Source organism: Chelon labrosus, assembly GCF_963514085.1.
Source record: "Chelon labrosus genome assembly, chromosome: 7".
NCBI classification, from domain to species: Eukaryota; Metazoa; Chordata; class Actinopteri; order Mugiliformes; family Mugilidae; genus Chelon; species Chelon labrosus.
In genome coordinates, this window is record NC_140343.1 from 530219 (window position 1) to 557202 (window position 26984).

Below are 26984 nucleotides of genomic sequence, written 5' to 3' on the forward strand. Positions count from 1 at the left end.
CTGTTCCTAGCTTCCTACCTGACAGTAGCTGTTCCTAGCCTCCCAGCTAACAGTAGCTGTTCCTAGCTTCCCAGCTAACAGTAGCTGTTCCTAGCCTCCCAGCTAACAGTAGCTGTTCCTAGCTTCCCAGCTAACAGTAGCTGTTCCTAGCTTCCTAGCCTGTTTGTTTCTTCCTCAACCCTCTTCTCTATAATTTGTTTACTTTCTGTCTTCTCCTCCAATCAGGACGGGCGCCTCCGCACAGGTGACCACATCCTTCGTATCGGAGCCACGCCCACCAGCGGCCTCACCAGTGACCAGGTCGTCAAGGTCCTGCAGGGCTGTGGGAGTCATGTGACCATGCTGATTGCTCGGGACCCCCGAGGTCAGAGGTCGGCGGCCCCGCTTCCCCCTCCTCCTCCTGACTCCGCCCCCATCTCCTCTTTATCAGCCCGGGCCCCTGAACTGCCCCTCCAGCGCCGCGTCAGTAAGACGGTGAGTGGTCCGTTCATGTAGACGTCCTCAGTGTTTGTTCAGGAACAGATTCATGAACCTTGTGGTTTCAGCCCAACCTGGAGGGGTACGAGCTCCACAACGTTCCTCTGACCAAGAACCAGGGCCAGAGCCTCGGCATCTCCATCGTAGGCTACAACCCTCTGACCACCCAAGGTAGGACACCACCTGGGACTGAGTCCTGGCTCGTATTAAAAACTTCCATCTGAGAAACTTTCTCTCCTTCCGTTGTTTTTTTTTTTTATATATAAACATTTAATTATTGTTGTGTTGTGAACTGAACCTGACTGAAGAAGTCTAGGACTGGTTCAGGTTTAAACCCCAGCATTAAACCCATCCAGGTGAGCACACCTGCACCAGTTAGGAACAACTAGAACAACCAGCTGATTATTTATCTGAATGAGTAAAGTGACTGAGATGATGTTATAAATGTGGTGAAGGATCAAACATGAAGCTGCAGCGCTGCACTTTTACTGAGCTGCAGCAGTTTTATGTTCTGCAGCGCTGCTTTAATGGTCCAATTAAAATAAACAAAGGCTCAACCATCTCTCTCTCTCTCTCTCTCTCTCTCTCTCTCTCTCTCTCTCTCTCGTCCCGTTCAGATGCAGTGGGGGTGTTTGTCAAACATGTGGTTCCCGGCAGCGCTGCGGATCAGAGCGGAAACATCCGAGTCCATGACCGACTCATATCTGTAAGAGCCTGAGGACTGATGACCCTAGAACATCAGAACAAATGTTAGAGGTTAGGGAGGTCGTCAGTGTCGGTCCGTGGCGTCATGACGGCTATCCGTATCACCATCCATCGCCCCCTGGTGGTCATTTGCAGTATAGCTTATAAGCCCCGCCCCCCTCCAATCCTCCAGGTCAAACTAAAAAACTAAAACCATGCCTCTTGAGCATTATTTTATATATAAATCACAATAGTGACACTTAAAAGTTTTAACGTCAGATTTTTCTACATGTCTTCCTAAAAATGACTCAAAACATCCTGAAAGTCGACGACAAAGAGAAGCACACAGAAATATTAGACTGGTGTATGTGTTGAAGTTAAATGAGCTGAACTGAAACAACCAAACTTATTTTTATCTTCATAGATTAATCAGAGTCGGACCTGAACTCTGCAGAAACTGGTTCCATCTGTTCATTGTCTTCGTCCTTCTGTTCTTTGTCTCTTGTCCCCTGGCTCGTCGTCTGCGTCCTCCCGTCTCAGTTGGACGGCGTCAGTCTCCACGGTCTGACCAATCAGGAGGTTCTGGAGGTGATGAAGAGGACGGGTCAGACTGTGGTTCTGACTCTGGTCAGGAAGAAACCCAGAACCCTGGAGAGATCCCTGGATAAAGGTAGATGACCATACACACACTGGCCACTTCATTAGGTACACCAGTCAATCTAAATCACATTAGACTCATGTTTTATATTTTAGATATTTTATTATTATTAACACCGATCAGCCACAACATTAAAACCACCAACACTGTTGATATTATTACACTGATGAAACTTGGATCCTGGTTTTAATGATCAGACAACACAGCTCTCTTCTTCTTCTTCTTCTTCTTCTTCTTCTTCTTCTTCTTCTTCACCTTCTTCATCTTCTTCTTCTTCCTCTTCTTCTTCTTCTTCTTCACCTTCTTCATCTTCTTCTTCTTCACCTTCTTCTTTTTCTTCACCTTCCTCTTCTTCTTCTTCTTCTTCACATCCACCTGGGTGGGTTCCAGACCAGGATCATGGAGATCGTCATGGAGAACATTTTTCTTCTTGGTTAAACTGTGAAGATGATACGTTGACCTCATGTCTGATGCTGCAGATAGAACCAGATGATCCGTGTTCATCAGGTCATTAAGGGTCTGATGTTAATTAAAACCAGAGAGAAACTCAAAGAAAAGTCAGGCAGAGAGAATGTGTTGTTATTTTCTACAGATATCTTCTTCTGTGGTATTAAAACTATAATGTTCTCCTGAGGAGAAGTTCAACTTATCGTTTCCTCCTCTGCTGCCTCTGTCCTCTCTCCAGATTAAGATGACAAATTTGTTTACAGCTCGGTGTAATTCTCCAGCAGTGGCCGAGCGTCCACAGAGATTAATCCTGCTCTGGTCATCCTGCAGGCCAGAGAGGACGGGAGTGATTTAAAAGAGGAGGTGGTGGTGGAGGAGGAGGAGGAGGAGGAGGAGGAGGAGGAGGAGGAGGAGGAGGAGTGCTCTTATCTCCTCCCGACGTCGTTTCATTTCATTACTGAGGAAACCGAGTCCAGCGGAGGTTTTAACTTGTTAGCATCGTTTCTGGGTTTCTCTTATCGGCCCAGAGTTATGACGGGAAAATAAAACGAGAGCAAACTTCACTCGTTACTCAGAAGGTCAAAGGTCACAGGAAGTAGAGGTGAACTTCACTGTGTTTATGAGAGAGAGGCCTGGAGAGTATGGACCAGACTGCTGAAGGGGGGGGTCCCAGACCGCCTCCACATGTGGACTGAGACCAGATCAGTGTTCACACCTGGACTCTACCATGGAGCAGGTGTATGACTCAGCTTGTTTGTGTGTTGTAGTGGGGAGGGAGTCATCCCGTGTCTCCTTGAAGAGGTCACTGGAGGTCAAAGCTCGTTCGTCGGCGTTTGGATCCACAACGACCAATCAGGAGCCAGCGTTCAGCAGCGACCTGCTGACCAGGGGTAACCTGTCTACCTTCCATTCACATGATACATTCTCTAACCCAAACATTTAGTCTGGACAGGGCTGAACCAGGACCGACAGTAGATTCAAATATCTGATCGAGGTCAATCTCATGATTTCACCGTTAATGCAAATTAGTCACATTTTTAAAAATCTCTTTTAAATGAACCTTTAAGGAAATTCTCCAGGTTTTTAATCTTCTCATCAACGTGACTGGATCAGTGTTGTTAATATTGAACCAGTCCAACACAGAGACACATCCTGTCTAACTCACTTCTCATCCTCATTAATGGTAGAGAATCATCTGACAGGACGTTCAGAAGGTTCTTCATCTGTTTCTGCTTGGTTTTGTCTTCTTTCTCTTTTCTTTGTCGTGTTCTTTACTGATTTGATTCAGTTTAGTCTCTACTGCCCTATGTAGGTTAAATTATTTACTACGACCACACTTCAGATTCCGCTTGCTTTCCACAGCGTTACCGCTGCTTTGATCACTTCCTGATCCAAACTATGGTTGGACCAAGGTCAGAAATCATGAGTTGAAGAACATTAGAGCAGAACCATGAACAGCTGGTTGTTGACCTGGAGACATGATGATGAAAGACTCTCACATAGACTCAGATTAGACCTGAACCCTGAAGCTTCATCCTCAGAGGAATGTAAAGATAATGAAAACAAGACGACACACCTTCAGTCCTCAGGTGTGACCTTCACAAACTTACAGCTTTAAAAATACTGACAAATATAAACCATATCAACACATTCTGACGTTATACCAGACTGAACTCTCAGTGAAAGCTTCCTCAGATGTCGATGCAGGACTACTGCATCACTGACCTCCTCCCTGAGTTATTTCCTCTCTTTTATTCCTCATTAGCTTTGCTAAGTGGCCACAACGCTACGCTAACGCTGCTCGCGGCCGACTCATGTAAAGTGTCCGAGCTGTCCGACGGCCTCGCTGCGATGTATTACCCCGTTCATTCGGCCAAACGCTGCAGATTAATCGCTCTGTGGAAGCCGAGGTTAGCAATGCTAATTTAATCAGAGGCTGGTGGTGTAGCGCTGCCAGAGAAACATCAACATGTGACAGAACATGGAGGTGGTTTGTTCCCTGAGTTCAGGCTGAAGGTTCAGGCTCAGCTCTTCATGTCTGGTGACTAGGTCACATGACCTGATACTCACCTGGACCTGGACCTGGACCTGGGATATAGTCTGACATCAATCAACATTAGTCTAAACATCAATACGTCTTCATCAGTGACTTTACTTGGAGTCAAATTAAAGGTTTAGTTCGTCTTATTTAATCCTGTCTCTGTCCTCCGATACTGTTGGTTTCATTAATGTCTCATTTAAAGTTTTGACTTCCTGTGGAGAATAAACCTTCACATCATCAGGTCCAGACCCTAACCCCAACAGCAGGGTTTTCATTTCTTCACCTGCTTCATGTTTCCATGTCAGACCCAACACTGCAGACCTCATCAGCTGTTTCTAAAATAAACATTATAGATATAAAATGAGCACTGTAGAGAAATAACATGTCATAGATAAGATCAGTCTATGACCAACAGTGGTGGTTGTGCATTAGGAAGCAGCTTGTTGAGATGTACATGGACAGTAGTGTAGATGGTAGTATCATGTGACAGAGTGAATGTAGGAGTGTTTTCTCTCTGGTTGAACGTGTTTGTGTTGCAGCTGCAGAGGCAGAGCTGAGGGCTAAATGGGAGCAGGCTCTGGGTCCAAACTATCAAGTCCTGGTGAGATGACACACTCATTCACAGCGTTCATGATGAAGCTGATGCCGCTCAGGTCCAGGCCTCATGTTTAGTGTCGGTGTTTTAGGTGGTGAACCTGGATCCTGTCATTGAAGATGATGCAGAGCTGCAGAAATCCTCTAAGGTGGTGAACTGGTTCAGATCCAACAGTCTGTTAGAGTCCGTACCGTCTGATTAACTCAACCTCAATCTCCTTTGCTTTCTGTCCAGCTGCTGCCCGTCCATACCCTGCGTCTCGGTGTCGAGCTGGACTCCTTCGATGGACACCACTACATCTCCTCTGTGGTCCCTGGAGGCCCCGTGGACAAACATGGAGTCCTGAGACCAGAGGATGAGCTGCTGGAGGTAAAACACTGGGAATGCTGGTGATGCTGTGATCTGCATCTCTGCAGCTGATCACAGGGTCTTCACCTAAATCCTTCTTCTGACTCGTTTCTATTCAGAGTCTGGTTCCTATTAAAAACATCACTGGGATGTGTTTTTTTTCTTCTTCATTTCTTCTGTAAAACTGAACCTGGATCACTGATAGAAACTAGAACAGCTCCACATTTATAACAAGAAGAACAGATAGAGCCCTGCTTCCATCTGGGAGAAAATAGTTCCACAAGGCTGATAGAAGGAACAAATCTCCATCTTCTTCTGGATTGTATAATGATCTCAATGGTAGAATGTGATGATGTCCAGGATAAATAAAATGTCCAAAGGTTGAATTGTGTGTACGTTGCCTCCTGTAGTGGAATCAGGAGGATTTTGTAGCCAGATTCCCTTTCAAGAGGTAAAAACCCAACGTGGAACACTTTGGGTTCTTTGGTTCTCCACATGTCCAAATGGAGAGTGGGCCACTTATTAATCAGCCATAGGAACAGACACAATATTTAAACCTCAGAGACGCTGCACACGCACCTGTATTTACCTGACAGTTGACCTTTAACCTTTGACCTGTGCAGGTGAACGATGTTCAGCTCTATGGGAAGTCCAGAAGGGAAGTGGTGTCCTTCCTCAAAGAGGTTCCTCCTCCCTTTACCCTGGTCTGCTGCCGACACCCCTCTTCTGACCTGGAGCCAGAACCAGAGTCTGAACCTGAGCCTGAACCGGTACTGAGGATAGAACCGGTGCTGAGGACAGAACCGGTGCTGAGGACAGAACCAGCGAGACGGTCTGAGCCCAACGTGGAGGAGGTCAGGATGTCTAAACTAATAATATTAATATTAATAACAATGATGTTTGTCCTCGTTGACGTCTGAACTCCGGTCTGTTTGTCAGATTGAGATGAAGCTTTCATCGATGCTCTTCAGTCAGACCGTCCTGACAGACGACGACCACCAGGAGGCGCTCACACCGGTAACTAACAGATACCATAATACTACATGACCATGAGGAGGAGGAGGAGGAGGAGGAGGAGCTGATCTCAGGGTAACTGTGTTTCAGGATCAAGCGTCCCATGAGGAGGAGGAGGAGGAGACTCCCCAGAGCCAGCATGAGGAGCAGGAGGATGAAGAGGAGGAGGAAGAGGAGGAGGAAGATGATGGAGAGCTGGCTCTGTGGTCTCCTGATGTTCAGGTGTTGGAGCTGCAGAAGGAGAAAGACAAAGGCCTCGGCTTCAGCATCCTCGACTACCAGGTAACCATGACAACACACACCACATAAGTAAAGCCAAGTAATCTACTGACTTGATGAGCTGGACTCACACTCAGTCATTCTGTAACTGAAATGCATTCTAGGATACCTGGCTGTACCTTGATAAAGGGGGCGGGGCCAGAACACATCCAAGTGTTTGGACTGTAACTGGTCACATGGTTCTTAGTACTAGAACAGAACGTTGTTCTAGGAACCAAGTAATCAAACAGGTAACTCTGTGAGTGGTGCGTGTATACATTAAGGTCAGTAACTATAGCAACATGGATCTGGTTGTAGTTTCAGATGTTGCTACCAGCGGCTAACGTAGCGCTAACACCAGCCTCTGGTCCTCCTGGTCTCCTCCTGGGCTCCTCCTGGGCTCCTCCGGGTCTTAGACATCATCTCAAGTCCTAAGATTTCTATTCCAAACTAAAAAAATAAAAAGATTGCATCAGAACACAGGTTAACCTCTTCCAGAGAACAACATCCTCTGATTGGTGCAGAGTTAATTAGCTCCCTGTGGCTGGTTCCCAGTGAACAGTGGAACTCTGCAGAGCAGCAGCAGGACTCAGTGACTCACTCATCAACAGGACATCAACACCCAGCGTCAGGTCTCTGCAGGATCTCAACATGAATTCATCCTCAGCCAGAGAGCAGCATGAACCAGGCTACCGCTACATCCACTCACCATAAAACAACTCTAAAAGACAAAATGAAGCATCAAAACTACACCATCCTCACATTAACAGGAAGGAATAGGACATTTCATCAGCCAGGAGGAGCTACTGTTAGCTGGTAGGCTAGGAGGAGCTACTGTTAGCTGGGAGGCTAGGAGGAGCTACTGTTAGCTGGGAGGCTAGGAAGAGCTACTGTTAGCAGGGAGGCTAGGAGGAGCTACTGTTAGCTGGGAGGCTAGGAAGAGCTACTGTTAGCAGGGAGGCTAGGAGGAGCTACTGTTAGCTGGGAGGCTAGGAGGAGCTACTGTTAGCTGGTAGGCTAGGAGGAGCTACTGTTAGCTGGGAGGCTAGGAGGAGCTACTGTTAGCTGGGAGGCTAGGAGGAGCTACTGTTAGCCGGGAGGCTAGGAAGCGCAGTGAATCAGCCAGTCAGGGGTAGACAGATGTCCGACTCGAACCAATGGAGCCAGACAGAACCAGAACCATTAGAGACGCTAACAGACAAGCTAACACCAGAAGATGTCCGACTGTGGTCTGTGTGCAGCTTGTGTCTCCATGACGACGTCCTTAAATCATCTGAATTTATTCTGGACGTTTCTCTCAGAGTTGGTGTTTCTAATCACGTCTGTCTGGGGAGTAGATTTGGGGGAAACCCTGGTGTGTTTTTCTCCCCCACCCTCCTTCAACTCTCTGTCTTGAGGCAAAGCTTCACCTCCAAGACCTCCTCCTCCACCTCCTCCTCCTCCTCCAGTCAGACCCAGCTGAGGCGGTGGAGGAGCTCCTGGTTAACTCCCTGTTGGTCCACATCCATGTCAGGATCTGCCTGGGAGGCCTGTGTGTGCTTGTGTGGTGGAAATCATCTTTTTCTTTTCTTAGGAGAGAATAGTTGAACCATTTGTACGTTTCCGGGTCAGAACTTTGATTCTTGGTCCTTGTACCAGGATTTATTTGATCTGGGTTCTGGCTGCAGCTTCATCCTCTGACCCAAACCCACAGAACATTTAAAAAGCCTTGAAGAGCAGAATCCTTAAATCAGGACCATGCAGCTCTCTGTAAGGGAGGCTAATGAGATGCTACGAGGAACATCCTGGGACCTGGATGGACTGAGATCTAGTCTACATCAGTCTGAAGGAGGTTCGCTCACACCTTGAGTCTGGACTTTAATGGTTCAGGTCCAGGTGAGATATGAGGTCATTAACAGACTCTAGTCATGTGACCTTCAGGTGATGAAAACCTAAATTCTCCACCAGACACATAGAGCTGAACACTTGGAGGAAACGTCTTCTACAAACACAACAAGTCCAGATGGGTTTGTCTCAGATAAACCAGGACCTGGACGACTGAGAACCTTCACAGACGTCCTGGAACCTCGAGTAGAAACCTTGACTGTGTTTTAGTCTCAGGAATGAGGAGTCACTTCAGAGTGTCCACATCACTGCCACGATTATAGTCAGCGTGAAACAAACGGTCCATCAGCATCTCCAAGCTGGTGCCAAAGTGAATGAACTGAAGAACATCACGCTCTCCAGACATGAGCAGCTGGAACACCGGGACCTGAACGTGATCTGATCCCGGCTGGAGGAGGTTCGGTCCAACTGGATCTGATCTTAAAATCAGTTTAGATTCTTTACGTTTGTCCCTGAGATGTCTTTCAGCTCCTTCTCAGACCAGACTGGACATAAAACCCTTTCAGTGGTCTCTGGGTTCCTCTGGTTCTCCTCAGAGTTACATGAATCCAGAAGGTTTCTTATAGGACCAGAGCTGGAGGAGGAGCTTAAGAGCCTATAATTAAAGTAGAAGTCGATAAATTAAACAGGAAACAGATTTATCTCCTTCTCTGTCTTCGTTGCATTGAATTCAAACTGAGCTGAGATTCAGACGTGGTCTCAGGTTCTGACCTGAAACAGTTTCCTCTTCTCAGGGTCTCCTGCCCAAGGCCACGTTGGCCGGTGTTCCTGCCAAAATGATTCCTGCTACTGACTCCTGCTGTCAGGGTGGAGTGAAGGATGGTTGGAGGCTACAAGAGAAGATTTTTATATTTATATTTAAATATATTCTGTCTTTTCTTTTCTCCTCCTTCATTTGAACACGTTATTGTCTTTATAGCTGAAAGTATGTGGACAGACCTTTGACTCAGTCTGAATCTGTCTTGATTTACTTAAGTTCTCTTTGTTCCGGTGAAGAAAGATTAACTCTCAAGGTGGAGACTAGAACTACATCCTTTTAATTTGTGTATATTTGTTTAAGTGCAGCTGCAGTCATGGATCCTGGTAACCAGTCAGATGTTCTGTCTGTCTGTCTGTCTGTCTGTCTGTCTGTCTGTCTCCTCACTCTGACTTCCTGTGATGAGTTTTATCTTCTATGTCAGAAGATGCTCTCAGTTCATTTTAAATCAGTTTAAATCCTGTCTGCTCTAAAACAGTTCACAGGTTGGATCTGGTCCAGTCCTGCTGTTGGAAGTTCTTCTGCATAAACAGAAAATAGAAGTGATTTCTTTCTGGAGCTGCTTTGTTTCAGATGTAGTTTTACTCTGCAGCATTAAGAACCTCCCCCCATCAGAGCAAAGAGGCCTGAAATAATAAATAGAGATGGAAACTGAAGCTGTGTTGAAGGGCACGTCCACATACTTTTAACAGAGGGGTGTGAATTCTTTAAAAAGTGTTTTGTTCATCTTTTCAAACCTCAGAGGAGCCAAGAGGTCCAGATATGTTTTAATATAAATATAAAACGTGAAGTTCAGCCTCAGCATCAGCCTCCTAAAAATACTTTGACTCGTGTTTATTTCAGTGAATAAAAACCTCCAGAGTTTCCTTCCAACATCACGAAGGTCTCAGAAACTTTGTGTAGACGCCCTGCAACCTACATATCCAAAAAACTAAAATAATCCTCATGGTTCTCTACGAGGAGTCAGCGGCTGAAACGCTTCACTGCTTCTTAATTTCTTTATCTTCTCCTCCGTTCTCTGATTCCGCCTGCAGAGGTCTTTCTTTTTCCGGAGGATCTTGTAGGAGTGGAGGAGTTCTGACTCCTCACCACCTGTAGCCATGTTGTTCAGTCTAAAAATACAGCGCTGCTTTGTTCTGGCAAACGCAAACTTGGCACGGACTCGTACTGCAGCGCTGGCGATGCCCAGGGTTCAGCACCAGGGAATTCACTAAATCTGCATCCGCTCTCACCAGGAGACGGTTTGTAGCGGTGCACGGGTTCTGGCAGAACTGGGCCGCCGTCGTGGTTATTCTGGTTTGACACCACCAACTCTCAGAGAATAAATAATAACCTGCAGGAAAACATTTAATAAGTCTCAGGTTGTACAGAGTGATCACTGATCCATTCATGATAAACAAGCTTCAAATAATTCTTACTGGGATTTAAATGTATGCTTTCATAAACTCACATCCAACTAATTCAATAACATAATATCACTATAGTTTTCACCTTTAATCATATTTTAATATTGGCTTTGACCTCCTCTGATTTAAATCTGAATTTATTCCTGAATTATCTTTATTCAGTGTCTCATTTTTTAAACCTGTCTCCTAAAGATACAGATCATCTTAAGCAGAGGAAAAATAAAATCTACATAAACAGCAGCCATGGAACACATGAACAGTAATGAATGGATGAATAACAGCTGCAGTCCTGGATTCATGTCACTATCATCAACACAGCGCTCACTAGTCGGCCACCATCCGATCTGATAAAGATGAAGCCTCCACCACTAGATCTGATGAAGATGAAGCCTCCACCATCCGATCTGATGAAGATGAAGCCTCCACCACTAGATTTGATGAAGATGAAGCCTCCACCAACAGATCTGATAAAGATGAAGCCTCCACCACTAGATCTGATGAAGATGAAGCCTCCACCATCCGATCTGATGAAGATGAAGCCTCCACCAGCAGATCTGATGAAGATGAAGCCTCCACCAGCAGATCTGATAAAGATGAAGCCTCCACCAACAGATTTGATGAAGATGAAGCCTCCACCAACAGATCTGATAAAGATGAAGCCTCCACCACTAGATCTGATGAAGATGAAGCCTCCACCATCCGATCTGATGAAAATGAAGCCTCCACCAGCAGATCTGATGAAAATGAAGCCTCCACCAGCAGATCTGATGAAGATGAAGCCTCCACCAGCAGATCCGATGAAGATGAAGCCTCCACCAGCAGATCTGATGAAGATGAAGCCTCCACCACTAGATCTGATGAAGATGAAGCCTCCACCACTAGATTTGATGAAGATGAAGCCTCCACCAACATATCTGATGAAGCCTCCACCAACATATCTGATGAAGATGAAGCCTCCACCAACAGATCTGATGAAGATGAAGCCTCCACCAACAGATCTGATGAAGATGAAGCCTCCACCACTAGATCTGATGAAGATGAAGTCTCCACCACTAGATCTGATGAAGATGAAGCCTCCACCACCAAACTGTCCTCGTCTCTTCTCTTCATTTCATGTCACTGGTTTCCTTTGTCCTTCTTCCTCTCTGCTGTGTTCCTCTTCATCATCTTCATCTCTCTTCATCCTCTTCATCCTCTTGGATCCTGGTCCTGGTGGTTCCGTCCTCCAAACAGTCCTCCAGACAGAAAACAGGAACTTCTCTTCAGATCTTCGCGTCTTGACGTTTAAACGTCTCCGTAGAAACGTGGCGTGTAGAAGATCTGATTCTAAATAAATTAATGAGGGAACACAGATTTAATTAATGAGTTAATTAGGAGCAGGAGCCGCCCTCATTTACATATTAATGACTAAACTACAGGACTAGTGAAATAATCTGTCGGTTAAAAGAAAGATTGAATGGATTGTTAATATATGATTTCATTATTTTATTTTATAATCAAACAGATGTCCTCCAGGAAATTAAAACGTTCATTTCTTTCTATTTTCTTGATTAACGACTGAATTCAGGTAGTGATGCAGAATTTATTTATTATCTTATTAACTTCCTTTATCATGATAGTTAAACTTAAATGCTCTGTTTGTCTTCAGCTTCGTCCTCTGGACATTCGTCTCTTTCCATCCTCAGCATGTTTGTGTTGTTGTTTGTCTGGTCTCTGTCTCCCCCTGCCTGTCCCTCTACGTCTCTGCTTCTTTGTTTAGAGACGTTGTCTGGAGGATGAGAGGATGATGTTAAATCGGCTTAAATAAATAAATATCTTAGAAGCTGCTGATTTTCTGTTTAGTCGATGGAAACCGTGTTGATGGTTAATCTGCTCTACACTTGTTGTTGGTTAACTCTAGATCTTTGCACTGAGATGGAGGAAGTAGTGGATCAGAGTCAGTAGAACTGGTCTGGGGAATGAGCAGCTGGGTGGAGACCCCGGGTAGAACCAGAACTCATGGATGGATTATAGATCTAATCTGGTCTGGGAGAGGATCATGTGGAGAAAGGAACAGAACGTCAATAAATGTCCTTAGATTTACGTAGAAATCGGACGACGTTGTCCACTTTGTCTAAATGTGAACTAATCCAGGTTTCTGATCATGGGGGTTGATGTCCGGTCCTGATTCTGCTGGGGTTTGTTGGACGCCCTCATGGCTCAACGTCGCTCTTCTAGTTTCCGGTTCTTTCGGTAACGTTCCCACTCTTGTTCTCCAGGACCCGTTGGATCCGGGTCGGTGTGTGATGGTGATCCGGTCCCTAGTACCCGGCGGCTCAGCAGAGCAACGTGGCGGTTTACTTCCTGGAGACCAGCTTGTGTCGGTCAACCAGACCAAGCTGGACATGCTCACCCTGGCCCAGGCTGTGGAGGTCCTGAAGTCCGCCCCGCCTGGTACAGTCCGCCTGGGCATCCGCAAGCCTCTGGTGGTAAGTCCAGATCTGGTTTTAGGTTGATACAGCGTGTGCAGACCCTCCAGACTTAGACCTGGATCAGATGTTCTAGCTTGGGTCCAAACCTTCATGTAGTAGGTCTAGATGTTTGGGTTTGAACCTTCTAGTTTTAACAGTTTTAGGTTCACATCTCTTGGTTTTCTGTAGACCTCCAGACCTCCTGGTTTTAGGTCCAGACCTTTAATGTTTAATAATCCAACCTTCTAGTTGTAGTTTAGTTTCTAAACTTGTTGATGTCGGCGTCCTCATTCTGTCCTCACGGCTCCGCGTCACTCTTATATCTTCTAGTTTCAAGTTCTTCAGGTTGTGAATGAACCTGAGTCTACAGGTGTTGATGTGACTCTGATCTACTTCCTGTTTGCAGGTGGACGCTCCAGGGAGGCGGAGAAACGACGGCAGCAACACTCAGCTCCCGGTGCCTAAGGTAACGACCACACCTTTAACTTAGACTCCTTCAGACATCTGGAAACATCTGGTTAAAACCAGGGACCAACACAGTCAGGATGATCTCAGCTCAGGAGCTCTGGTCTTAGGACTGATGGGGTTCATCTGGCTGTTCTTAGGGTCCATGATGAAGACGATGATGATGATGGTCTATCCCAGGGGTGTTCAGGGGCCACATTCACTTTGATCTCAGGGCTCTGGACCAGTAACATGTCAACGTCATCACCTGTAAACAGCTCCAGGTGTTTCCTTTGTTAGTGGAAACGAGAACAAGAACATGATGGAAATGTGGGTCAGACTGGACCCTGTTGGGCCCGGTGTTGGTCCCCGGGCCGTATGTTTGACACCCCTGCTCTGTCCCTTCATCAATCAGACATAAACATCACAGCATCATCTGATCCTCCAGACCAGGCAGAGCGGCTACAGGTGTGCCTAATAAAGTGGCCACTCTCTCTTGTGGAGGTGTTAATCGGGTCGGTCCAAACTATTTGGACCATTAAGAGTTTCTCCTCTTTCACATTATTCACCTCCTCCACCTCCTCCTCCTCCACCTCCTCCTCCTCCTCCTCCTCCTCCTCCTCCTCCTCCTTCCTGAGTCATCGTCTCCTTCAGGTTGTTTTATATGAGGAGGAGCAGACGTCTCCTCACACCTGATACTGATGAGGAGCACCTGGAAACGGAGACCGTTCAGGCACTGGCCACTTCATTAGGTACACCAGTGACTCTGGTGTTCAGCTTTAGTTTCTACTAACTGAGAGAGATGTTGATTCTACTGTGTTTTCATTGTGTAGATCTATTGAACTGTAGCTGGTTCTAAAATATGGATCATCTCCTCAAATCAATCCAGTTTAACTCCATCCTCCACAATCATCATCAGGTCAACCACCACCTTTCTGACGCTGCTGCTTCTACGAAAACTGGTGTACCTAATGAAGTGGCCAGTGTACCTAATGTTGTGGCCAGTGTACCTAATGTTGTGGCCAGTGTACCTAATGTTGTGGCCAGTGTACCTAATGAAGTGGCCAGTATACCTAATGTTGTGGCCAGTGTACCTAATGAAGTGGCCAGTGCCTGATCATTGAACCTAACTTCTCTGCAGGACGACAGGTTTCTGTTTTTCATTTCATCATTGTCTCCTCTCTCTCATCCCTTCATCTCCTCTCATCCCTTCATCTCTCCTCCTCCCCCTCCTCTTTCATCTTCTCCTCTCTCTCCTCTCTTTCACCTTCCCTCACCCCTTCCTCCCCCCTCCTCCCCCTCCTCCCCTGACTGCTGACTCAGCTGAATGACTGAATGCTATAAAGTGCTCCATCAGCTCAACAGCAGCATCTCTGTTAAATGAAGGAGGAGGAGGAGGAGGAGGAAGAGGAGGTGCTCTGAGGACACTGGTCCTCCAGTATCAGTACTGCAGTACTCGTCCTAGAATACTGCAGTACTCACCCTACATTGCTGCAGTAGATGTGTAGAGTGAATACTGCAGGAAGAAAGGAGGAGATAGTGGAGGACAGTCTCCTACTGTCTCCTACTGTCTCCTACTGTCTCCTACTGTCTCCTCCCGTCTCCTCCCGTGTCCTCCCGTCTCCTGTGTCCTCCCGTCTCCTGTGTCCTCTCCCTGTGGTTTTATTTCCTGTTTTATGTTCAGCTCATTAGTCTGAAGAGGTTCAGTCACAGTCCTCTGGTCTCTGATGTCTTTCCATAAAGTCCAGGTCAGCGCTGTCACTTCCTCGTTGGATCGTTCAGTCAGAGAGACACCTCCTCACCTCGTTACCTTGTTACCTCCTCACCTCCTCACCTCGTTACCTCGTTACCTCCTCACCTCGTTACCTTGTTACCTCCTCACCTCGTTACCTTGTTACCTCCTCACCTCCTCACCTCGTTACCTCGTTACCTCCTCACCTCGTTACCTTGTTACCTCCTCACCTCGTTACCTTGTTACCTCCTCACCTCGTTACCTCGTTACCTCCTCACCTCGTTACCTTGTTACCTCCTCACCTCATTACCTCATTACCTTGTTACCTCGTTACCTCCTCACCTCGTTACCTCCTCACCTCCTCACCTCGTTACCTCCTCACCTCGTTACCTTGTTACCTCGTTACCTTGTTACCTCGTTACCTTGTTACCTCCTCACCTCGTTACCTTGTTACCTCGTTACCTCCTCACCTCGTTACCTCCTCACCTCGTTACCTTGTTACCTCCTCACCTCGTTACCTCGTTACCTCGTTACCTCCTCACCTCGTTACCTTGTTACCTCGTTACCTCCTCACCTCGTTACCTCCTCACCTCGTTACCTCCAGACCTCGTTAACCTTTAGAGGTCACATGTAGAAGAATCTTTGCTTTTATTCTGCAGCAGCTGATCAACGGTGACGCGGCTCAGACTCAGATTCACTGTGGTCTTCGTATATTTACTGATCCAGAAAAGCTCCAGATCAGAACTATCTGATAATAAACTAGAACTGATGAGGAGGAGCAGGAGGAGCAGGAGGAGCAGGAGCAGGAGGAGCAGGAGCTCAGAGAGGTCTGAAGGACTGCAGCAGAGTTTCTAAATGAAATAACCTGGAACAGAAGCTTCATCAGAGCTGAAGGACTTCAACAGTTAAAGTACATTAATAAAGAACACATGTTGATTATTGTGCTGTACAGAGGAATAAAATAAAAACATATAAAACATATAAAGACTCAAAAACACAGATAGAAAATACTACATTTAAACAATAAGAAGAAGAAGAAGAGCAGCTCTGAAGTTCAGTTCATTTTAACTGAATTAAAATGAGTTTTAAGAAGTGATTTAAAATCAGGCAGCGTCTGGGACAGCCTCATGAGTAGAGACCAGGAGACCTGAGAGACGTTAAAGGGACAGGAGGAGGAGGAGGAGGAGGAGGAGGAGGAGGTCCATCAGTGAGGCCAGGACACACACCACTGGAAGAAACTGATCATAAGTCACAAGACTAAGTCCAAATACGTCCTTTGTCCCCTCCTGTCCCCTCCTGTCTCCTCATGTCTCCTCCTGTCTCCTCATGTCTCCTCATGTCTCCTCCTGTCTCCTTCCCTCTGTCTGGTCAGCCATGTTAATTTACCCAGAGTTCCTAGCTGTCCTGAGTGGTGTTGAGTCCAGAGTTTGAAGCGTCTCGCTGTGACCGTCGTCCTCATCGTCTAATGGCTCCGACATTAAATGACAGCGTCTTTAAATCTTATGAATATGAGGCCAGGCAGTCACGGCCAATACACATCAGTCTGCAGAACATCCTGTTAGCGTTATGAGCTCTTTGCTGCCGCCGCCGTCTGCTCCTCACCTCCATTATAGGGCCGCGATGGGCCGGCTTCCCAGGCCCAAATTAAAAGAAGAGGAGCAGAGTCCTTGACGACGAGGCTCCGTCGATGGAAATTAGCCTAAGTGTTGTCATTAATATTTCCTCTGCGCGGGCTAATGTCTGCATCGTAATGTTAAGAACAGGATATCCCCTCATATCTGCTGAGGGAGGCTCTTTGGGGAGTTGGAGAAAACCTTTATGTGTTCAGAGACGAGGGCTAATGTTCACAGTCAAGTTTTAGATTTAGTGTGAACGGCACTTTTTCAGTTTAGACGTCTGAAGGCTTCACTCAGAGTTTCATTATCTGACACTCGGCCTGAGAACCAGGAACTTTTCACGAAGAAGCAGAAGGAGATTAAACCTCAAATTATTTTAGTTCTCCTGCTCAGACTGAACCTGGAGACGTCGTTTCTAACAGGATGGAAGAACCTAGTTTGTCGTTCTGAGACCTGGTTATTGGTCGGTTGGTTCAAGCTGGTGAACAGAGCTGAGACGAGTTACCGTCCCCACATTAAGCCCCGCCCACATGATCTGATTGGTCCCAACAGAGAGACTCCAGAACAAGTTTACTACAAAATGTTACTGGTCTGGATATAAAACCAGAATCTAAGAACCTGAACCATCGGCCTGAGAGTCAGAGACAGGAGGCCTGCTCCCCTGAGGAGGTGTACTGGACACAGCTAGGAGGAGGAGACCCCAGGGGGAGGAGACCTGGCATCTCAGGGTTTCGGTGACGGCTCCGTCCTCCCAGAAGACCTTCGTCAAGAGGAGGAGGAGGAGGTGGAGGAGGAGGAGCCAGAGCTGATCCTGGATGGAGGTCTCCCTCGCTACACCACCTCCTCTCTGACCTCTGATGTCTTGCCACTGGAGGACAGTAGGGAGATGGCTGTGGACGAGGAGGAGGTGAAGACGGAGAAGAGGACGGAGGAGTTGATGAGCTCACTCCCCAGGAAACCTCCTCCGTCGTGGGAGGAGTGGAAGCTCGCCTCCCTCAGCCGCACTGGAAGAGCAGAGGAGGTGAGAGTTCAGCACGAAGGAGGAGGTGTTCACGTTCATTCACTCATAAAGATTCAGGAAGTGAGTGACCATATCTGTTGGTTGGTCATGAGCTGTGTTTTTGCTTTCAGACGTGGAGGCGAGATGAGCAGGAGGAGCAGGAGGAGGAGCAGGAGGAGGAACTGCAGAGATCTGACCGTGAAAGCATCGTGTCAGGAGGACAGCAGAGTCTGGGTGAGGAGACCGGCTGAAGGTTTTAACCTTTAGAAGACGATACAGTCAACAGGATGGATGGATTGATGGATGGATGGATGATGGATGATGGTTGATGGATGGATGATGGTTGATGGATGGATGATGGATGATGGATGATGGATGGATGGATGGATGATGGATGATGGATGATGGATGATGGATGATGGATGGATTGATGGATGGATGATGGATGATGGTTGATGGATGATGGATGATGGATGATGATTGATGGATGGATGATGGATGATGATTGATGGATGGATGATGGATGATGATTGATGGATGATGGTTGATGGATGATGGATGATGGATGAATGATGGATGGATGATAGATGGATGGATGGATGATGATGGATGGATGATGATGGATGATGGATGATGGATGGATGATGAATGATGAATGATGGATGGATGATGGATGGATGGATGGATGATGAATGATGAATGATGGATGGATGATGGATGGATGGATGAATGATGAATGATGGATGGAAGATGGATGATGGATGATGGATGGATGATGGATGGATGGTGGATGGATGGTGGATGGATGGTGGATGATGGATGATGGATGATAGATGGATGATAGATGGATGATGGATGGATGATGGATGGATGGATGATGGATGATGGATGGATGGATGATGGATGGATGGATGATGGATGGATGGATGATGATGGATGATGGATGGATGGATGATGGATTAATGATGGATGATGATGGATGATGGATGGATGGATGGATGATGAATGATGGATGATGGATGATGTATGATGGATGGATGAATGATGATGGATGGATGGTGGATGATGGATGATGGATGGATGATGGATGGATGATGGATGATGATGGATGATGGATGGATGGATGATGGATGGATGGATGGATGATGGGTGATGGGTGATGGATAGATGGATAATGGATGGATGATGGATGGATGGATGGATAATGGATGGATGATGGATGGATGGATGGATGATGGATGGATGATGGATGATGGATGGATGGATGGATGATGGATGGATGATGGATGGATGGATGATGGATGATGAAGGATGGATGGATGGATGGATGGATGGAGGATGGATGGATGATGGATGATGGATGGATGATGGATGGATGGGTGATGATGATGGATGGATGGGTGATGATGATGGATGATGGATGGATGATGGATGGATGGATGATGGATGATGATGGATGGATGATGGATGGATGGATGGATGGATGGATGATTGATGGATGATGGATGGATGGATGATGATGATGGATGATGGATGGATGGGTGATGATGATGGATGATGGATGATGGATGGGTGGATGATGATGGATGGATGATGGATGATGGATGATGATGGATGGATGGATGGATGATGGATGATGGATGGATGGATGATGATGATGGATGATGGATGGATGATGGATGGATGGATGATGATGGATGGATGATGGATGGATGGATGATGATGGATGGATGATGGATGATGAATGATGGATGGATGATGGATGATGGATGATGGATGGATGGATGATGGATGGATCATGGATGATGGATGATGGATGGATGATGGATGATGATGGATGATGGATGATGATGGATTATGAATGATGGATGGATGATGGATGGATGGATGATGTATGGATTGATGGATGATGGATGGATGATGTATGGATTGATGATGGATGGATGGATGATGATTGATGATGGATGATGGATGGATGGATGATGATTAATGATGGATGGATGATGGATGGATGATGGATGATGGATGGATGATGGATGGGATGATGGATGGATTGATGATGGATGGATGGATGATGGATGATGGGTGATGGATGATGGATGGATGATGGATGGATGGATGGATGGATGATGGATGATGATGGATGGATGATGGATGATGGATGATGGATGATGGATGGATGGATGGATGATGGATGGATGATGGATGGATGATGGATGATGGATGGATGATGGATGGATGATGATGGATGGATGATGGATGATGGATGGATGATGATGGATGATGATGGATGATGATGGATGGATGATGGATGGATGATGGTGGATGGATGATGGATGGATGATGATGGATGGACTGATGGACTGATGGATGGATGATGATGGATGGATGATGGATGGATGATGGATGATGGATGATGGATGGATGGATGATGATGGATGGATGATGGATGGATGATGGATGATGATGGATGATGGATGATGATGGATGATGGATGATGGATGGATGATGGATGATGGATGATGATGGTGGATGGATGATGGATGGATGATGATGGATGGATGATGGATGATGTGATGGATGATGATGGATGGATGATGGATGGATGATGGATGGATGGATGATGGATGGATGATGGATGATGGATGGATGATGGTGGATGGATGATGGATGGATGATGATGGATGGATGGATGGATGATGGATGGATGATGATGGATGGATGATGATGGATGATGATGGATGGATGATGGATGATGGATGATGGTGGATGGATGATGGATGGATGATGGATGGATGATGGATGATGATGATGGATGATGGATGATGATGGATGATGATGGATGATGGATGATGGATGGATGATGGATGATGATGGATGATGATGATGGATGATGATGGATGGATGATGATGGATGGATGATGATGGATGATGATGGATGATGATGATGATGATGGATGATGGATGATGGATGATGGATGGATGATGGATGGATGGATGATGGATGGATGATGATGGATGGATGATGGATGGATGGATGATGATGGATGATGATGGATGATGGATGATGATGGATGGATGATGATGGATGGATGATGGATGGATGATGATGATGGATGATGGTGGATGATGGATGGATGGATGATGGATGATGATGGATGATGGATGATGGATGGATGATGATGGATGGATGATGGATGATGGATGATGGATGATGATGGATGATGATGGATGGATGATGGTGGATGGATGATGGATGGATGATGATGGATAGATGATGATGGATGGATGATGGATGGATGATGGATGATGATGGATGATGGATGATGATGGATGATGATGGATGGATGATGGATGGATGATGGATGATGGATGGATGGATGATGATGGATGATTGGATGATGGATGGATGATGGATGATGGATGATGGATGGATGATGGATGATGGATGATGGATGGATGGATGGATGTGATGAGGATGGATGATGGATGATGAGGATGATGGATGATGGATGATGGATGGATGATGATGATGGATGATGGATGGATGATGGATGATGATGGAGGATGATGGATGGATGATGGATGATGATAGGATGGATGATGGATGATGGATGATGGATGGATGATTGATGGATGATGGATGGATGGATGGATGATGGATGATGGATGGATGATGGAATGGATGATGATGATGGATGATGGATGGATGGATGATGGATGATGGATGGATGATGGATGATGGATGGATGATGATGGATGGATGATGGATGGATGGATGGATGATGGATGATGATGATGGATGGATGGATGGATGATGGATGATGGATGATGGATGATGGATGATGGATGATGATGATGGATGGATGGATGATGGATGATGGATGATGATGATGGATGGATGATGATGGATGATGATGATGGATGATGGATATGATGGATGATGATGGATGGATGATGATGGATGATGATGATGGATGGATGATGATGGATGATGATGATGGATGGATATGATGGATGATGGATGGATGATGGATGGATGATGATGATGGATGATGATGGATGATGGATTGGATGATGATGGATGATGGATGATGAGGATGATGATGGATGATGGATGGATATGGATGATGGATGATGGATGATGGATGATGGATGATGGATGGTGATGGATGATGGATGATGGATGATGATGGATGGATGGATGATGGATGATGGATGATGGATGATGGATGATGGATGATGGATGATGGATGATGGATGATGGATGGATGATGATGATGGATGGATGATGGATGGATGATGGATGATGATGATGATGGATGATGGATGATGATGGATGATGGATGATGATGGATGGATGATGGATGATGGATGGTGGATGATGGATGATGGATGGATGATGGATGATGGATGATGGATGATGGATGATGATGGATGGATGGATGATGGATGGAATGATGGATGATGGATGGATGGATGGATGATGGATGGATGATGGATGATGGATGATGATGGATGATGATGGATGGATGATGGATGATGGATGATGATGGATGATGGATGATGGATGATGATGGATGATGATGGATGATGGATGGATGGATGGATGATGGATGATGATGGATGATGGTGATGATGGATGATGGATGATGATGATGGATGATGGATGATGGATGATGATGGATGGATGATGGATGGATGATGGATGGATGATGAGATGGATGATGGATGATGGATGGATGGATGATGGATGATGGATGATGGATGGATGGATGATGGATGATGGATGGATGAATGATGATGATGGATGATGGATGATGGATGGATGGATGATGGATGATGGATGGATGATGGATGATGATGATGATGGATGGATGATGGATGATGATGGATGATGGATGATGATGGATGATGATGGATGGATGATGGATGGATGATGGATGGATGGATGATGATGGATGATGGATGATGATGGATGAGGATGTGGTGGATGATGGATGGATGATGGATGATGGATGGATGGATGATGATGATGATGATGGATGATGGATGGATTGATGGATGGATGATGGATGGATGGATGATGATGGATGATGGATGGATGATGGATGATGGATGATGGATGGATGATGGATGATGCGATGGATGGATGATGATGGATGATGGATGATGGATGGATGATGGATGATGGATGGATGGATGATGATGGATGATGGATGGATGATGGATGATGGATGATGATGGATGATGATGGATGATGGATGATGATGGATGATGGATGGATGATGGATGATGGATGATGGTGGATGATGGATGATGGATGATGGATGATGGATGGATGATGATGGATGGATGATGGATGATGGATGATGGATGATGATGGATGATGGGATGATGGATGATGATGGATGATGATGATGGATGATGGATGATGGATGATGGATGATGGATGATGGTGGATGGATGGATGATGGATGATGATGGATGATGGATGGATGGATGATGATGGATGGATGATGATGGATGATTGATGGATGATGGATGGATGATGATTGATGGATGATGGATGGATGATGGATGATGGATGATGGATGATGGATGGATGATTGATGGATGATGGATGATGGATGGATGATGGATGATGGATGGATGATGGATGGATGGATGATGATGGATGATGGATGGATGATGGATGATGGATGATGATGGATGGATGATGGATGATGGATGGATGATGATGATGGATGATGGATGATGATGGATGATGATGGATGATGGATGATGGATGGATGGATGATGGATGATGGATGGATGATGGATGATGGATGGATGGATGATGGATGGATGATGGATGGATGGATGGATGATGGATGATGGATGGATGATGATGGATGTATGATGATGGATGATGGATGATGGATGGATGATGATGGATGTATGATGATGGATGATTGATGATGGATGGATGATGATGGATGTTGATGATGGATGGATGATGATGGATGATGGATGATGATGGATGGATGGATGATGATGGATGATGGATGGATGATGGATGATGGATGATGATGGATGATGGATGATGGATGGATGGATGATGGATGATGGATGGATGATGGATGATGGATGGATGGATGATGGATGATGGATGGATGGATGATGGATGATGGATGGATGATGGATGATGGATGATGGATGATGGATGATGATGGATGGATGGATGATGGGATGGATGATGGATGGATGGATGATGGATGATGGATGATGGATGGATGGATGATGGATGGATGATGATGGATGATGGATGATGGATGATGATGGATGGATGATGGATGGATGATGGATGATGGATGGATGGATGATGGATGATGGATGATGGATGGATGGATGATGGATGATGGATGGATGATGGATGATGGATGATGGATGATGGATGGATGATGGATGGATGGATGATGATGATGGATGATGGATGATGGATGGATGGATGATGGATGATGGATGGATGATGGATGATGGATGATGATGGATGGATGATGGATGGATGATGGATGATGGATGATGATGGATGATGGATGATGGATGATGATGGATGATGATGGATGGATGATGGATGGATGGATGATGATGGATGATGGATGGATGATGGATGATGGATGATGGTGGATGATGGATGGATGATGGATGATGGATGGATGATGATGGATGGATGATGGATGATGATGGATGGATGATGGATGATGGATGGATGGATGATGGATGATGGATGATGGATGATGGATGGATGGATGATGGATGGATGATGGATGGATGATGGATGATGGATGATGGATGGATGATGGATATGATGGATGATGATGGATGTGATGATGGGATGGATGATGGATGGATGATGATGATGGATGATGATGATGGATGATGATGGATGATGATGGATGGATGATGGATGGATGATGGATGGATGATGATGATGGATGATGGATGGATGATGGATGATGGATGATGGTGGGATGATGGATGGATGATGGATGATGGATGGATGATGATGGATGATGATGGATGATGGGATGATGGATGATGGATGGATGATGATGATGATGGATGGATGATGGATGGATGGATGATGATGGATGATGATGGATTGGATGATGGATGATGGTGGTGATGGGATGGATGATGGATGGATGGATGATGATGGATGATGGATGGATGATGGATGATGGATGATGATGGATGGATGATGGATGGATGGATGATGATGGATGATGGATGGATGATGGATGATGGATGATGGTGGATGATGGATGATGGATGATGGATGGATGATGATGGATGGATGATGGATGATGGATGATGGATGATGATGGATGATGATGATGGATGGATGATGGATGATGGATGGATGATGATGATGGATGATGGATGATGGTGGTGATGGATGGATGATGGATGGATGGATGATGATGGATGATGGCTGATGGATGATGGATGATGGATGATGATGATGGATGGATGATGGATGGATGATGATGATGATGATGGATGATGGATGATGATGGTGGATGATGGATGATGGATGATGGATGGATGATGATGGATGGATGATGGATGATGGATGATGGATGGATGGATGATGGATGTGATGATGATGATGATGGATGATGGATGGATGATGGATGATGGATGATGGATGATGATGGATGATGGATGGATGATGGATGGTGATGGATGATGGATGGATGGATGATGATGGATGGATGATGGATGATGGATGGATGATGGATGATGGATGATGGATGGATGGATGATGATGGATGATGGATGGATGATGGATGATGGATGGATGGATGATGGATGGATGATGGATGGATGATGGATCAGTTGTACCTGGGGAGTTCCATGTGTGAACAACATGGAGGAAATCTCCATCTTCTTCTGGATTGTATAATGATCTCAATGTAGAATGTGATGATGTCCAGGAGAAATAAAATGTCCAAAGGTTGAATTGTGTGTACGTTGCCTCCTGTAGTGGAATCAGGAGGATTTTGTAGCCAGATTCCCTTTCAAGAGGGAATTGTGTGTACGTTGCCTCCTGTAGTGGAATCAGGAGGATTTTGTAGCCAGATTCCCTTTCAAGAGGTAAGAACCTAACGTGGAACACTTTGGGTTCTTTGGTTCTCCACATGTCCACATGGAGAGTGGGCCTGGTTCTATTGTTACTAGAACCTTTGTGGTATTTCTCTAAACTCTTGGTCCAGTTCTAGTCAAGGGGTTGCTGAATGAGTTCAGAATGATATCATTGCTATCAGGGTGTTTTCTACTCTCTGATCTAGAAGATGTTTTAGTTTATCACTAATTAATCATAATGTTCTAATTAATCATAATGTTCTTATTCATCATAATGTTCTAATTAAATCAGTTCTAACTGTGTTTGTGTTCCAGTTCCTCTCGACTCCAGAGACAGTGAAGCGACTCTGAACTCACTCTGACGGACACCGACACAGAGTCAGTATCATCCACCAACAACACTCCTCCTCCTCTCTTCTCTCCTCCTCTCTTCCTCTTCCTCCTCCTCCTCCTCTCTTCCTCCTCCTGCTCCTCTCTTCTCATCCTCCTCCTCTCTTCCCTCCTCTCCTCTCTCCTCCTCCTCTCTCTCCTCCTCTCCTTTCTCCTCCTCCTCCTCTTTCTCCTCCTCCTCCTCTTCCTCCTGCTCCTCCTCTGACTCCCTTCCTCTTCCTCCTCCTCTCCTCTCTTCCTCCTCCTCTTCTCCTCTCTTATCCTCCTCTTCCTCCTCCTCCTCCTCCTTCCTCCTCCTCTCCTCTTTCTCCTCCTCCTCTTCCTGCTCCTCTTTCTCCTGCTCCTCTTCCTCCTCCTCTTCCTCCTCCTCCTCCTCCTCTCTTCTTCCTCCTCTTTCTCCTCCTCCTCCTCCTGCTCCTCTTTCTCCTGCTCCTCTTTCTCCTGCTCCTCTTCTTCCTCCTCCTCCTTTCTCCTCCTCCTCCTCTTCCTCCTGCTCCTCCTCCTCCTCCTCCTCTTTCTCCTCCTCCTTCTTAATATTCTTCAGGATGTTGAAAATGTCAGAACTCCTTAAAGAAGGTTTCATATTAGCTACATCGAGAGAACATCCAGAGGAACATTCAGAGAACATTCTAGGGTTCTTGAAGGTTCAGTGA

At 45.8% G+C, this 26984-nt stretch overlaps 1 protein-coding gene across 4 annotated transcripts in view; it reads left to right on the forward strand.

Moving 5' to 3' along the window:
* Positions 1-26984, forward strand: part of patj (PATJ crumbs cell polarity complex component) — an 80814-nt gene that overhangs the window by 8513 nt on the left and 45317 nt on the right. For 3 of the 4 annotated variants that reach the window (XM_084548223.1, XM_084548224.1, XM_084548226.1), the window contains 15 exons: positions 226-474; positions 546-648; positions 1095-1183; positions 1702-1831; positions 3034-3156; positions 4847-4908; positions 4994-5050; positions 5137-5271; positions 5874-6104; positions 6190-6267; positions 6355-6546; positions 12828-13037; positions 13426-13485; positions 17539-17832; positions 17943-18045. In XM_084548223.1, coding sequence (XP_084404349.1) covers positions 226-474; positions 546-648; positions 1095-1183; positions 1702-1831; positions 3034-3156; positions 4847-4908; positions 4994-5050; positions 5137-5271; positions 5874-6104; positions 6190-6267; positions 6355-6546; positions 12828-13037; positions 13426-13485; positions 17539-17832; positions 17943-18045 — 2116 coding nt within the window. The remainder of the gene's footprint in view (positions 1-225; positions 475-545; positions 649-1094; positions 1184-1701; positions 1832-3033; positions 3157-4846; positions 4909-4993; positions 5051-5136; positions 5272-5873; positions 6105-6189; positions 6268-6354; positions 6547-12827; positions 13038-13425; positions 13486-17538; positions 17833-17942; positions 18046-26984) is intronic. The other variant, XM_084548225.1, reaches the window with a different exon arrangement.